At 67.0% G+C, this 11,545-nt stretch overlaps 2 protein-coding genes across 2 annotated transcripts; one reads left to right on the forward strand and one right to left on the reverse strand.

Annotated features, from left to right (window-relative positions):
- Positions 1–1,095: 1,095 nt before the first annotated feature.
- Positions 1,096–6,701, forward strand: LOC130604700 (arf-GAP with GTPase, ANK repeat and PH domain-containing protein 2-like; the record flags this gene model as incomplete). The annotated part of the gene is made up of 9 exons (XM_057419433.1): positions 1,096–1,336; positions 2,398–2,502; positions 3,276–3,416; positions 3,652–3,711; positions 3,880–4,031; positions 4,106–4,196; positions 4,847–5,069; positions 5,142–5,397; positions 6,481–6,701. Coding segments are annotated over 9 exons (1,482 nt in total), but the record flags the coding sequence as incomplete, so codon positions are not given.
- Positions 6,702–7,469: 768 nt separating this feature from the next.
- On the reverse strand, positions 7,470–10,961 carry LOC130604699 (glycoprotein-N-acetylgalactosamine 3-beta-galactosyltransferase 1-B-like). Its single transcript, XM_057419432.1, has 5 exons — positions 10,923–10,961; positions 10,419–10,581; positions 9,176–9,837; positions 8,321–8,433; positions 7,470–7,557 (listed from the first exon to the last, which is right to left on the reverse strand). The coding sequence occupies exons 1-5, from the start codon at positions 10,938–10,940 to the stop codon at positions 7,527–7,529; spliced, it is 987 nt and encodes a 328-aa protein (XP_057275415.1). The 5' UTR covers positions 10,941–10,961; the 3' UTR covers positions 7,470–7,526.
- Positions 10,962–11,545: the final 584 nt, after the last annotated feature.

Here is an 11,545-nt window from a genome sequence, read left to right on the forward strand (position 1 = left end):
CCGGTGGTGTCACCTCACCTCCCTGTCCCATACGGGACCCGGTGTCCCCTCTCCTGTCCCATACGGGACCCGGTGTCACCTCCTGTCCCATACAGGACCCGGTGGCACCTCGCCTGTCCCATACGGGACCCGGTGTCACCTCTCCATACGGGACCCGGTGTCCCATACGGGACCCGGTGTCACCTCCACTGACCCATACGGGACCAGGTGACACCGACTTGTCCCATACAGGACCCGGTGTCACCGCCCCTGTCCCATACAGGACCCGGTGTCACCTCTCCTGTCCCATACGGGACCCGGTGTCACCTCTCCTGTCCCATACGGGACCCGGTGTCACCTCCCCTGTCCCATACAGGACCCGGTGTCACCTCTCCTGTCCCATACAGGACCCGGTGTCACCTCCGTGTCCCATACGGTGTCACCTCCCCTGTCCCATACGGGACCCGGTGTCACCTCCCCTGTCCCATACGGGACCCGGTGTCACCTCTCCTGTCCCATACAGGACCCGGTGTCACCTCTCCTGTCCCATACAGGACCCGGTGTCACCTCTCCTGTCCCATACAGGACCCGGTGTCACCTCCCCTGTCCCATACAGGACCCGGTGTCACCTCCCCTGTCCCATACAGGACCCGGTGTCACCTCCCCTGTCCCATACGGGACCCGGTGTCACCTCTCCTGTCCCATACAGGACCCGGTGTCACCTCTCCTGTCCCATACAGGACCCGGTGTCACCTCTCTTGTCCCATACAGGACCCGGTGTCACCTCTCCTGTCCCATACAGGACCCGGTGTGTCCCATACAGGACCCTCTCCTGTCCCATACAGGACCCGGTGTCACCTCTCCTGTCCCATACAGGACCCGGTGTCACCTCTCCTGTCCCATACAGGACCCGGTGTCACCTCTCCTGTCCCATACAGGACCCGGTGTCACCTCTCCTGTCCCAGACAGGACCCGGTGTCACCTCCTTCTCCCCTACAGGACCGGGTGTCACCTCCCTGTCCCATACAGGACCCGGTGTCACCTCCCCTGTCCCATACAGGACCCGGTGTCACCTCTCCTGTCCCATACAGGACCCGGTGTCACCTCTCCTGTCCCATACAGGACCCGGTGTCACCTCTCCTGTCCCATACAGGACCCGGTGTCACCTCTCCTGTCCCATACAGGACCCGGTGTCACCTCTCCTGTCCCATACAGGATTACCTGCACAGCACCCATGGGAAGGAGATGGATTTGCTCCGCACCACGGTCAAGGTCCCGGGGAAGCGCCCCCCCCGCGCGATCTCCGCCTGCGGCCCCGCCCCCAGCGCCAACGGGCTCCTGCGGGACGAGGGGGGGGGTGAGTGCGGGGGGAGCCCGGGGACCGGGGCGGGATTCAGGTGCAATGGGGGTGTTGGTGGCAATGGGGGCTCAGCAGCAGTGGGGGCGCTGGTGGCAATGGGGGCTCAGCAGCAATGGGGGCGCTGGTGGCAATGGGGGTTCAGCAGGATCTGGGGGTGCTGGTGGCAATGGGGGTTCAGCAGCAGTGGGGGCGCTGGTGGCAATGGGGGCTCAGCAGCAATGGGGGCGCTGGTGGCAATGGGGGTTCAGCAGGATCTGGGGGTGCTGGTGGCAATGGGGGTTCAGCAGCAGTGGGGGCGCTGGTGGCAATGGGGGTTCAGCAGGAGCTGGGGGTGCTGGTGGCAATGGGGGTTCAGCAGCAATGGGGGTGCTGGTGGCAATGGGGGCTCAGCAGCAATGGGGGCGCTGGTGGCAATGGGGGTTCAGCAGCACTGAGGGTGCTGGTGGCAATGGGGGCTCAGCAGCAATGGGGGTGCTGGTGGCAATGGGTGCTCAGCAGCACTGAGGGTGCTGGTGGCAATGGGGGCTCAGCAGCAATGGGCGGTGCTTGTGGCAATGGGGGTTCAGCAGCACTGAGGGTGCTGGTGGCAATGGGGGTTCAGCAGCAATGGGGGTGTTGGTGGAAATGGGGGTTCAGCAGCAATGGGGGTGCTGGTGGCATTGGGTGTTCAGCAGGTGCTGGGGGTGCTGGTGGCAGTTGGCGTTCAGCAGCACTGAGGGTGCTGGTGGCAATGGGGGCTCAGCAACAATGGGGGTGCTGGTGGAAATGGGGTTCAGCAGCAATGGGGGTGCTGGTGGAAATGGGGGTTCAGCAGCAATGGGGGTGCTGGTGGCAATGGAGGTTCTGCAGCAATGGGGGGTGCTGGTGGCAATGGGGGTTCAGCAGCACTGAGGGTGCTGGTGGCAATGGGGGTTCAGCAGGATCTGGGGGTGCTGGTGGCAATGGGGGCTCAGCAGCAATGGGGGTGCTGGTGGCAATGGGGGTTCAGCAGGATCTGGGGGTGCTGGTGGCAATGGGGTGGTCCTGCAGGACCGGGGGTCACTGGTGCCCCCCCCCAGCCGTGGGGCTCAGCCTCCCCCCTGAGCCAGGGCTGAAGGTACCGGGTAAGGGCGAGCGGTCCCTGCAGCGCTGTGCCTCTGCCTCCAGCGCCAGAGTCAGCTCCGGTGAGTGGCAGTGACAGCTCCTGCCCCCTCCTGCCCCCTTGTGCCCCCTCCTGCCCCCTTGTGCCCCCTCCTGCCCCCTTGTGCCCCCTCCTGCCCCTTGTGCCCCCTCCTGCCCCGTCCTGCCCCCTCCTGCCCCTTGTGCCCCCTCCTGCCCCTTGTGCCTCCTCCTGCCCCCTTGCACCCCCTCCTGCCCCCTTGTACTACTACCTCCTGTCCCAATGGACCCGGCCACTACCCCAGGATAGAACCAGGGACCCCTTGTCCCTTCCTGCTGTCCCCTTGTCCCATCCCATGTTGGTTCCAGTGACCCCGTGGACCTGGTAAACCCCGAGACCCGGTAGCCCTTGGTGGCCCTGGTGATCTTGGACTCCATGGTGAATGTGGTGGCTTTGGTTAGCTCAGCAACCCCAGCGGGTTTGGTGACCCTGGTGGTTCCAGGGGTCCTGGTGCTGCTGGTGAAAAGCCCGGTGGCTCTTTTGCACCTGGGTCACCCTCTGATGTCCCTGTTGACCCCAGTGACTCCGGTGGGTTTGGTGACCCTGGTGGCTCTGCTGGCCCCAGTGACAGTTGTGAACCTGGTGACCATGGAGAACCCAGTGGTTCTGGTGGACCTGGCCACCCTCATGGCTTCAATGGTCACCAACCCTGGTGCGCTTGGTGATTGTGGTGCCTCCTGTGGTCCTGGTGCCCTCGGTTCCCGGTGACCCCCTTGGCCCTGCTGGCCCTGGTGATCCCGGTGTCCCTGGCACCCATCGGTGTTGGTGTCTCCACAGATGCCCCCTTCGAAGCCATCTCCAGCCCCGGCAGCGCGGGCCGGGAGCCGCCGCCGTCGCCGCTCATGGACAGGAAGAAGCACCGGAGGAAGAAGCTGATGACACCGTCCAAGACGGAGGGCTCTGCCGGGCAGGCGGAAGGTGAGGCCATGGCCGTGGGTCCCTCAGGCCCTGGATGCCCACGGACCCATTGCCGCATCCATGGGGACGATGCCCCTGGATGCTCGACCACTGCTGAACCCCACTTGCTCTGTCCCTCCCTGCACCCCTCGCGCTGTCCCCTGTCCCCTGTCCCTCGGGGCTTGGCGGTTCTGCTCTGGTGACTCTGTCCCCCCCTTTCCTCTCTCTGCCCCCGCTGCTCTGGACCCTCCCACAGCCAAGCGCAAAATGTGGAAGCTAAAAAGCTTTGGTAGTTTAAGAAATCTGTATAAAACAGGTAACGGCTCCTCCTGCCCCCCTGGCTCCCCCTTGCTCCTCCTGCCCTGCTCCATCCTCTGCTGCGGACCTATGGGTGCTGTGGGCGCTGGGGCACCCATAGGGGGTTGGATCCCCCCTGCCCCACCACCCACCGTTGGTTTGGGGCGTTGGGTTTTTGCTCCTGCAGAAGAGGAGAACTTCGAGTTCCTCATCGTGTCCAGCACGGGGCAGACCTGGCACTTCGAGGCGAGCAGCTTCGAGGAGCGTGACGCCTGGGTGCAGGCCATCGAGAGCCAGATCCTGGCTAGCCTCCAGTGCTGCGAGAGCAGCAAGAACAAGGTGGGACTTGGCAGTGGCCACGGGGGGGCCACCACGTCACCAGCGCCGCTCATTGTCCCCATGTCCCCCCGCAGGCGCGCATGGACAGCCAGAGTGAGGCCGTGGCCATCCAGGCCATCCGCAATGCCCGCGGCAACTCGTTCTGTGTGGACTGTGGGGCACCCAGTGAGTGTTGGGGTCGCTGGGGATGTGGGGGGACATGGGCAGTCATGGGGGGTCAAAGGTGACACAGTGACACAGGACACCGGGGCTGTGCAGTGTCGCTGCTCTCATGGTGCTGTGTGGAGCCATCGGTCACTTGGTGCCACGTGGCAGAGCCACAGGTTGAGGTGTGCTGTGATGGTGTGATGGACACCCAATGTCCTGGGCACTGCGTGCCGCATGATGTCATGCTCTGGACCACGTCATGCCATGGGCGATCTAATGCCCTGGGTGAGGAAGCACCATGCGCAACCATGGCCACCCAGTGGGCCAACGTGTGCAAGGAAGCATCATGTGCTATGTGCCACCATGGGCCATCTAATGCCCTGGGTGAGGAGCCACTGTGTGCCATGGGATGCCATGGGATGCCATGGGCCATTTCATGCCACCAAGAACCTGGGCAAGGAAGCACCATGGGCCACCAATGCCATGGGTCATGTCATGCCATTTGGTTACCCAAAGGCCTGGTCTAGGAAGCCCCATTGCCACATGGCACCATGGGCCACCCAATGCCATGGGCCATGCTCCATCAGGTGCCATCAAGCCGGGGGGGGTTCCCAGGTTGATGCGATGCCCCCATTGTGTCACCAACCATCTCCATGCCCCCCCCCCAGACCCGACCTGGGCCAGCCTGAACCTGGGCGCCCTGATCTGCATCGAGTGCTCGGGGATCCACCGCAACCTGGGCACGCACCTCTCGCGCGTGCGCTCGCTGGACCTGGACGATTGGCCACGGGAGCTGACCCTCGTGCTGACCTCCATCGGCAACGCCACCGCCAACAGCATCTGGGAGAAGAGCCCGCAGGGCCGCAGCAAACCCACCCCCGAGTCCTCCCGGTGGGTGCTGCCCCCCCCCGGGACCCGGACCCCCCCTCCCCAGCCCGTGACGCGCTGTGCCCCTGCCCGCAGGGAGGAGCGGGAGGCCTGGATCCGGGCTAAGTACGAGCAGAAGCTGTTCCTGGCGCCGCTGCCGGAGGCCGAGGGGCCGCTGGGGGAGCAGCTCCTCCGCGCCGTGCAGGACAAGGACCTGGAGCTGGTGCTGCTGCTCCTGGCCCACAGCAAGAAGGAGCAGCTCAACGTCAGCACTGCAGATGGGGACGGGCGCCCGGCGCTGCACGTGGCCTGTGACATGGGGCTGGTGGTCATCACCCAGCTGCTGCTCTGGGTACGTGGGGGCAAGGGGGTGCAAGGGGGTGGGATGGGTGGTTATGAGGGATGGGGGTTGTGGGATGGCCATGGGGGGTGTGGGATGTGGGGTGGTCATGGGGACCATGGCATAGTCATGGGCATGGTGTGGCCAGGAGGGACGTGGTGTGGCCAAGGGAGGGGTGTGTGGTGTGGTCATGGGATGGCCATAGGGGATGTGGTGTGGTCATGAGATGGCCATAGGGGATGTGGTGTGATCATGGGGGTCATGGAGTGGCCATGTAGGACATGGCCATGGGGGATATGGTGGGGCCACGGGGAATGTGCTGTGCCCATGTGGGACAAGGCATGGCCATGGGCATCACAGCTCAGCCACAGAACGCCCCCAAACTGCAAGTCCCTCGGGATAACCGCAGCCCCAGAGGCCCACCCCCGCATCCACCATCCCCATGTACCCCATCTCCACGTCCCCCATCCCCACGTCCCCCATCCCCACATCCCCCATCCTCACATCCCTGCATCCCCCATCCCCCTGTCCCCCATCCCCACATCCCCCATCCTTGCATCCCCCATCCCCACATCCCCCATCTCCACGTCCCCCATCCCCACGTCCCCCATCCCCACATCCCCCATCCCCACGTCCCTCATCCCCGCATCCCCCATCCCCACATCCCCATCCCCACATCCCCCATCTCCACGTCCCCCATCCCCACGTCCCTCATCCCCGCATCCCCCATACCCACATCCCCCATCCTCACATCCCCACATCCCCCATCCCCACATCCCCCATTCCCACGTCACCCCTCCCCGCATCCCCCATCCCCACATCCCCCAGCCCCGCATCCCTCAACCCCGCATCCCCCAGCCCCACATCCCCCAGCCCCGCATCCCCCAGCCCCGCATCCCCCAGCCCCGCATCCCTCATCCCCGCATCCCCCAGCCCCACATCCCCCAGCCCCACATCCCCCAGCCCCACATCCCCCAGCCCCGCATCCCCCGTCCCCGCATCCCCCATCCCCGCATCCCCCAGCCCCGCATCCCCCATCTCCACATCCCCGATCCCCTCCCGGTGAGCGCGGCCCTGACGCCCGTGTCCCCGCAGCACGGAGCGGACGCTCGGGCCCGGGACGGCCGCGGGCACACGGCGCTGTTCTACGCGCGCCGCGCCGGCAGCCGGGAGTGCGCGGACATCCTGGTGCAGCACGGCTGCCCCGGAGAGGGGCCCGGCGACAGCGCCGACAGCACCGACAGCGCCGGCGGCACCGGCCGCAGGAGCAGCTGCGGGCCCTGCGAGCCGCACACGGCACTGGTGTAGCCACGGCCCCCCCCCGGGCTGCGGGGGCCGCCACCAGCCCCCGGTGCCACCGGCCCCGGTTCGCTGTCCTGGGGCTCTATTTATTACACGGCTCCTGCCGGGAGCTCTCCCGGTCCTGTCCCTCTGCCCGTGCCAGGTCCCAGCACCCAGCGCTGGTGGCACCGTGGTCACCTCCCGGTGTCTCGGTGTGGGGCACCGATGGGGACAGCGCTGGCCGTGTCACACCGCCCGTGTCACCCCATTCACGTCATCCTGCCTACGGCTCCCCACTGACGTGGGTCCTGTCCCCCCCATCCCACCTCTCCGTGGGTCCCCCACCCCAAGTCCCCTCCCCTGGCACCGGCACCGTGACAGGAGCAGCCCCGACCCCCTTTTCTACAGCCCCTTTTGTACAACCCCCCCCCGACTGTGCCCTGAGACCCCCCCGAACCTGTGACCCCCCCAGCCCCCCTTTTGTCACCGTCCCCTTGGGATCCTCTTTAATTTATTGCTTCGTTTCACCGTTGGGTGGTGCCAGGGGCACCCATGGGCCTGGGGGCCCACCCATGAGCCTGGAGGGGGCCCACCCCGTGGCCCCCACCCCTGGGACCCTCCCATGAATGTAGGGGTGCCCCTCGCTGTGACGCCCCGGCAGCGCCGGTGGGACTGAGCCAGGGCCCCGGGGCTTGGGGGGACCAGGGAGGTCATGGCGTGCCAGGGCATGTCGTGGCGTGTCATGGCATGCTGTGGCGTGCTGTGGCGTGTCATAGCGTGTCATGGCATGCTGTGGCGTGCTCTGGCGTGTCATAGCGTGTCATGGCATGCTGTGGCGTGCCTTGGCGTGCCGTGGCGTGTCATGGCGTGTACAGCGTTTTCGGGTTGTAACTGTAAGTACGTAACAATGTTGGATTTGGCGCTGTGAGCGCGGCTCCTGCGGTGGCACCGCGGGGGGATCGGGATGGGGAGCGGGGGTCCCGCAATAGGGCTGTGGTTGGGCTGTGCCTTGGGGCTGTGCCGTGGCTTAGGGCTGGAGACCAAGAGGGTTCTGGTGCTAGGGTGTATGGGGGGGCCGGTACCGGTGCCGGAAGGGGTTCGGGGGGTCAGAGCCGGTACCGGTGTGGGTCAGTGGGGTCAGGGGGTCAGGCCTGTATCGGTGCTAGAAGGGTTTTGGGGGGGGTCAAGCGGGGTTGGAGGGGGTTCATGCCGGTACCGGGGTGGGTCAGTGGGGATCAGGCCAGTACCGGTGCCGGGGGAGTTAGGGGGTCAGGCCGGTACTATTGCCGGGGGGGGGGTCAGGGGGAGTCAGTGGGTTCATGCCAGTACCAGTGGAGGGTCAGGGTGTCAGGCTGGTACCGGTGCCTGGGGGGGGGTCAGGCCAGTGCAGGTGCTGGGGGGTTGTCAAGGGGCGTCAGGCGGTCAGGCCGGTACCGGTGCTAGGGGGGGTCAGCGGGGTCAGGTTGGTACCGGTGCCGGGAGGGGTGTCAGGGGGGTTTGTGCTGGTGCCGGGGGAGGTTAGGGCGTCAGGCCGGTACCGGTGCCGGGGGGTCAGGCCGGTACCGGTGCCGGGGGGGTCAGGGGGGTGCCGGGGGGTCAGGGGGGGTCAGGCCGGTACCGGTGCCGGGGGGGTCAGGGGGGGTCAGGCCGGTACCGGTGCCGGTATCCGTAGGGCCGCAGCCGGTGGGTCAGGAACTCCAGCGCGTGCATCTGGACCCCGTCCACGTAGTGGAACGAGACCGAGAGGTCGGAGCAGCACGCGGCGGCCTGCAGGGGGCGCCAGAGGGGGCGTGGTCTGAGGGGGCGGGACACGCATTGGGGGGGGTGCAGGAGAATGGGCGTTGTCTGTATGCAAATTAAGTGGGCGGAGCTTTGAGTAGGTGAGAATTAGAAGAGAGGCCTGTCCTCTATGCAAATGAAATGGGAGGGAACTTGAGGCTGCAGAGGGGACTGGGGGTGCAGCGGGGACCTGGGGGGTGCAGAGGAGACTTGAGGGTGCAGAGGGAGCCTTGCGGGTGCAGAGGGGACTGGGGGGGTGCAGAGGAGACTTGAGGGTGCAGAGGGAACCTTGGGGGTGCAGAGGGGACTGGGGGGTGCAGAGGAGACTTGAGGGTGCAGAGGGAACCTTGCGGGTGCAGCGGGGACCTGGGGGGTGCAGAGGAGACTTGAGGGTGCAGCGGGGACCTGGGGGGTGCAGAGGGGACTGGGTGTGTGCAGAGGAGACTTGAGGGTGCAGAGGGAACCTTGGGGGTGCAGAGGGGACTGGAGGGGTGCAGAGGAGACTTGAGGGTGCAGAGGGAACCTTGGGGGTGCTGTGGGGTCTTAGGGGGGTGCAGAGGAGACTTGAGGGTGCAGAGGGAACCTTGGGGGTGCAGAGGGGACTGAGGGGGGTGCAGAGGAGACTTGAGGGTGCAGAGGGAACCTTGCGGGTGCAGAGGGGACTGGGGGGGGCTCTGTGCCCCCGCTCTGATCCGCATGGGATGGGTTCGTGTGCCGGGGCCCTACTCACCCACTGCACGGGGTAGTAGGAGTACTGCGGGTAGAAGCGGTCGCGGGGCAGGGGCTGGGTGAGGTGCTGCTCCGGCGGGAAGGGGTGGAACGTTTCCCGTCCCTGGGAGTCCCGGGAGTCCCCCGCGGCCACCCCGAGCTTCTCCAGGCACTGCCCCAGCGCCAGGTCCTCCACGGGGCTGCTGTGGGTGCAGGTCCCAGCGGCGAAGGCGGCTGCGAGGAGCCGCAGGGCCCCTTTGCTGAGCACGTACCCGGCCCCCCCGCTCATGTAGCCCTGGCGCACGAAGGGCTTGAAGCGCTTCCCCAGGTACAGGGGGGCCTCCGGGGAGCGCCCGGCCAGGAGCCAGCGCAGGTTGGCCACCACCACGAAGGTGTCGTCGTCCGCCTTGAGGAACCAATCGGCCTGGTCCAGGTGATGCTCGTGCACGTACTGGAAGGCGCGGATGGTTTTCCAGTAGAGCTGATGCCGACCTTCCCCCACGGGCAGCCCCACGGCCGGGAGGCTCGGCTCTGGCGCGGAGCTCATGAACAGCACCACGTTGCAGTGCCGGGCCCAGGTCGCCTGCACGTGCCTGGCTCTGGTCTCCAGGGTGCTGGGGCTGGTCATGACCCAGCACAGGACACGCACCCGCTCGTACAGCGCCTGTGCCAGGCTGCTGTTCACTGCGGGAGAGAGGGAGCTGGGGCGGGCCATGGACACCTCCGTGTGCTGGATGTGCCGGAGGCACCTCTGAGTGCAGGGATGTCCTGTGGCCACTGCCCCATCCCGGTCCCCAGCTCCGAGCTCCCACCATATCCAGGACATCCCAAATGCATCACAGGCTCAGAGCTCCCACTGCCAGTCCCAGAGAAACAGGGGTTGGGTTGGGTTGGGAAGGACCTTGAAGCTCCTCCAGCCCCAACCCCTGCCATGGGCAGGGACCCCTCCCACTGGAGCAGGGTGCTCCGAGCCCCTGTGTCCAACCTGGCCCTGAACACTGCCAGGGATGGGGCAGCCACAGCTTCTCTGGGCACCCTGTGCCAGCGCCTCAGCACCCTCACAGGGAAGAGCTTCTGCCCCAGAGCTCATCTCAGTCTGCCCTCGGGCAGGGTAAAGCCGTTCCCTTGTCCCTCGGTGCCACCTCCCCGGTGCCACACGGGGACGTCACCGCCACCACCCCGGCTGCGCCCGTCCCTGCTTCCGGGACCTTGTCCTCCCGCAACCCTCCCCCGTTATCTCCCATGGGTTCCCCCCCAGGTCTCACCTGTGGGCGGGGGGAGGCTGCGCAGGGGGGGAGCACCCTCGGCTCTTGGGGGGCCTTGCAGCCCCCCAAGGCCTCGCAGGAAGCTGCCCCCCAGCGCCAGCCCCACGGCGAAGCCCAGCAGGAACCAGGGGCCCCGCACGGCCCCACAGCGGCGCCTCGGGGGCTGCAGGGGACAGGGCAGGGATGGACCCCCCCGAGCACCCACAGAACCCCCCCGCCACCACCTCCCTGTCCTGCGGAGACCCCCAAATCCCTCCCCGTGTCCCCTTTGTCTCCCCAATCCCTCCCTGTCCCCTTACCCGTGCCCCCCTTCCTCCCTTCCCCGGTCCCTCCCCGGTCCCCCCCCAGTCCCCGCGAGTTTTCAGCCCCATTTGAGCACCCCCAGCCCCATGAGTGTCCCCAAACACCCCCCCCCATGACCCGGCCCAGCCCAATCTCGTTACAGCCACAACAGGGGCTGTCCCCGGAGCCGCAATGGGGTCACCTGGGGGGTCCCCCCGGTACCTGTCCGGTGCTGCCCATGGCCCTGCCCACGGCTCCACGTGGCTCAGACGCACCCGAACAAGGAACCGGCTCAACGGCTCCAAACGGGGGCGGGGGGAAGAGGTGAGACCGGGGGGGGGGGGGGTGTCAGTGTCAGGGCAGCACCCAGGGACCCATCCCCTCCCCGCTGTGGGTCCCTGGTCCCCGAACCAGCCCCTGCAGACACCAGCACCCAATGGTGGCCACCAAGAGCCGGGGACATTCGGGGGCCACACGTTACAGCCCCTTCGGGAGGGGACAGTGGCCACATTGTGGGGGGCATGGTTGTGGTTGAGGACCCCACAGATGTGCAGGGGGCAATGGCAGTGGTGGGGACACGAGCCGGGGGGGGTACGTACGGGGCAACCACGGCCCGGGATGGGGAGAGCGTGGCCGCACACGGGGGAGTCCACGGCCAGGGATGGGGACACCGTGGGGTAGGGCCGAGGTCGCGGACGGGCCCTGGATCCCGGGGGGGTCCCGGTGGGTCCGGTCAGTTCTAGGGGTCCCGGTGAACCAGGTGCGTCCCGGCATTGACCCGCCCCCTCCTCGCTCCCATTGGCCAGCACCAGACGAGCCCCCGCCCTCTCCTGATCCTGATTGGC

Source organism: Pezoporus wallicus, unplaced genomic scaffold (genome assembly GCF_028554395.1).
Source record: "Pezoporus wallicus isolate ANWC-B61680 ecotype Strahan unplaced genomic scaffold, APGP_CSIRO_Pwel_v1 contig_12538, whole genome shotgun sequence".
Classification (NCBI taxonomy): domain Eukaryota; kingdom Metazoa; phylum Chordata; class Aves; order Psittaciformes; family Psittacidae; genus Pezoporus; species Pezoporus wallicus.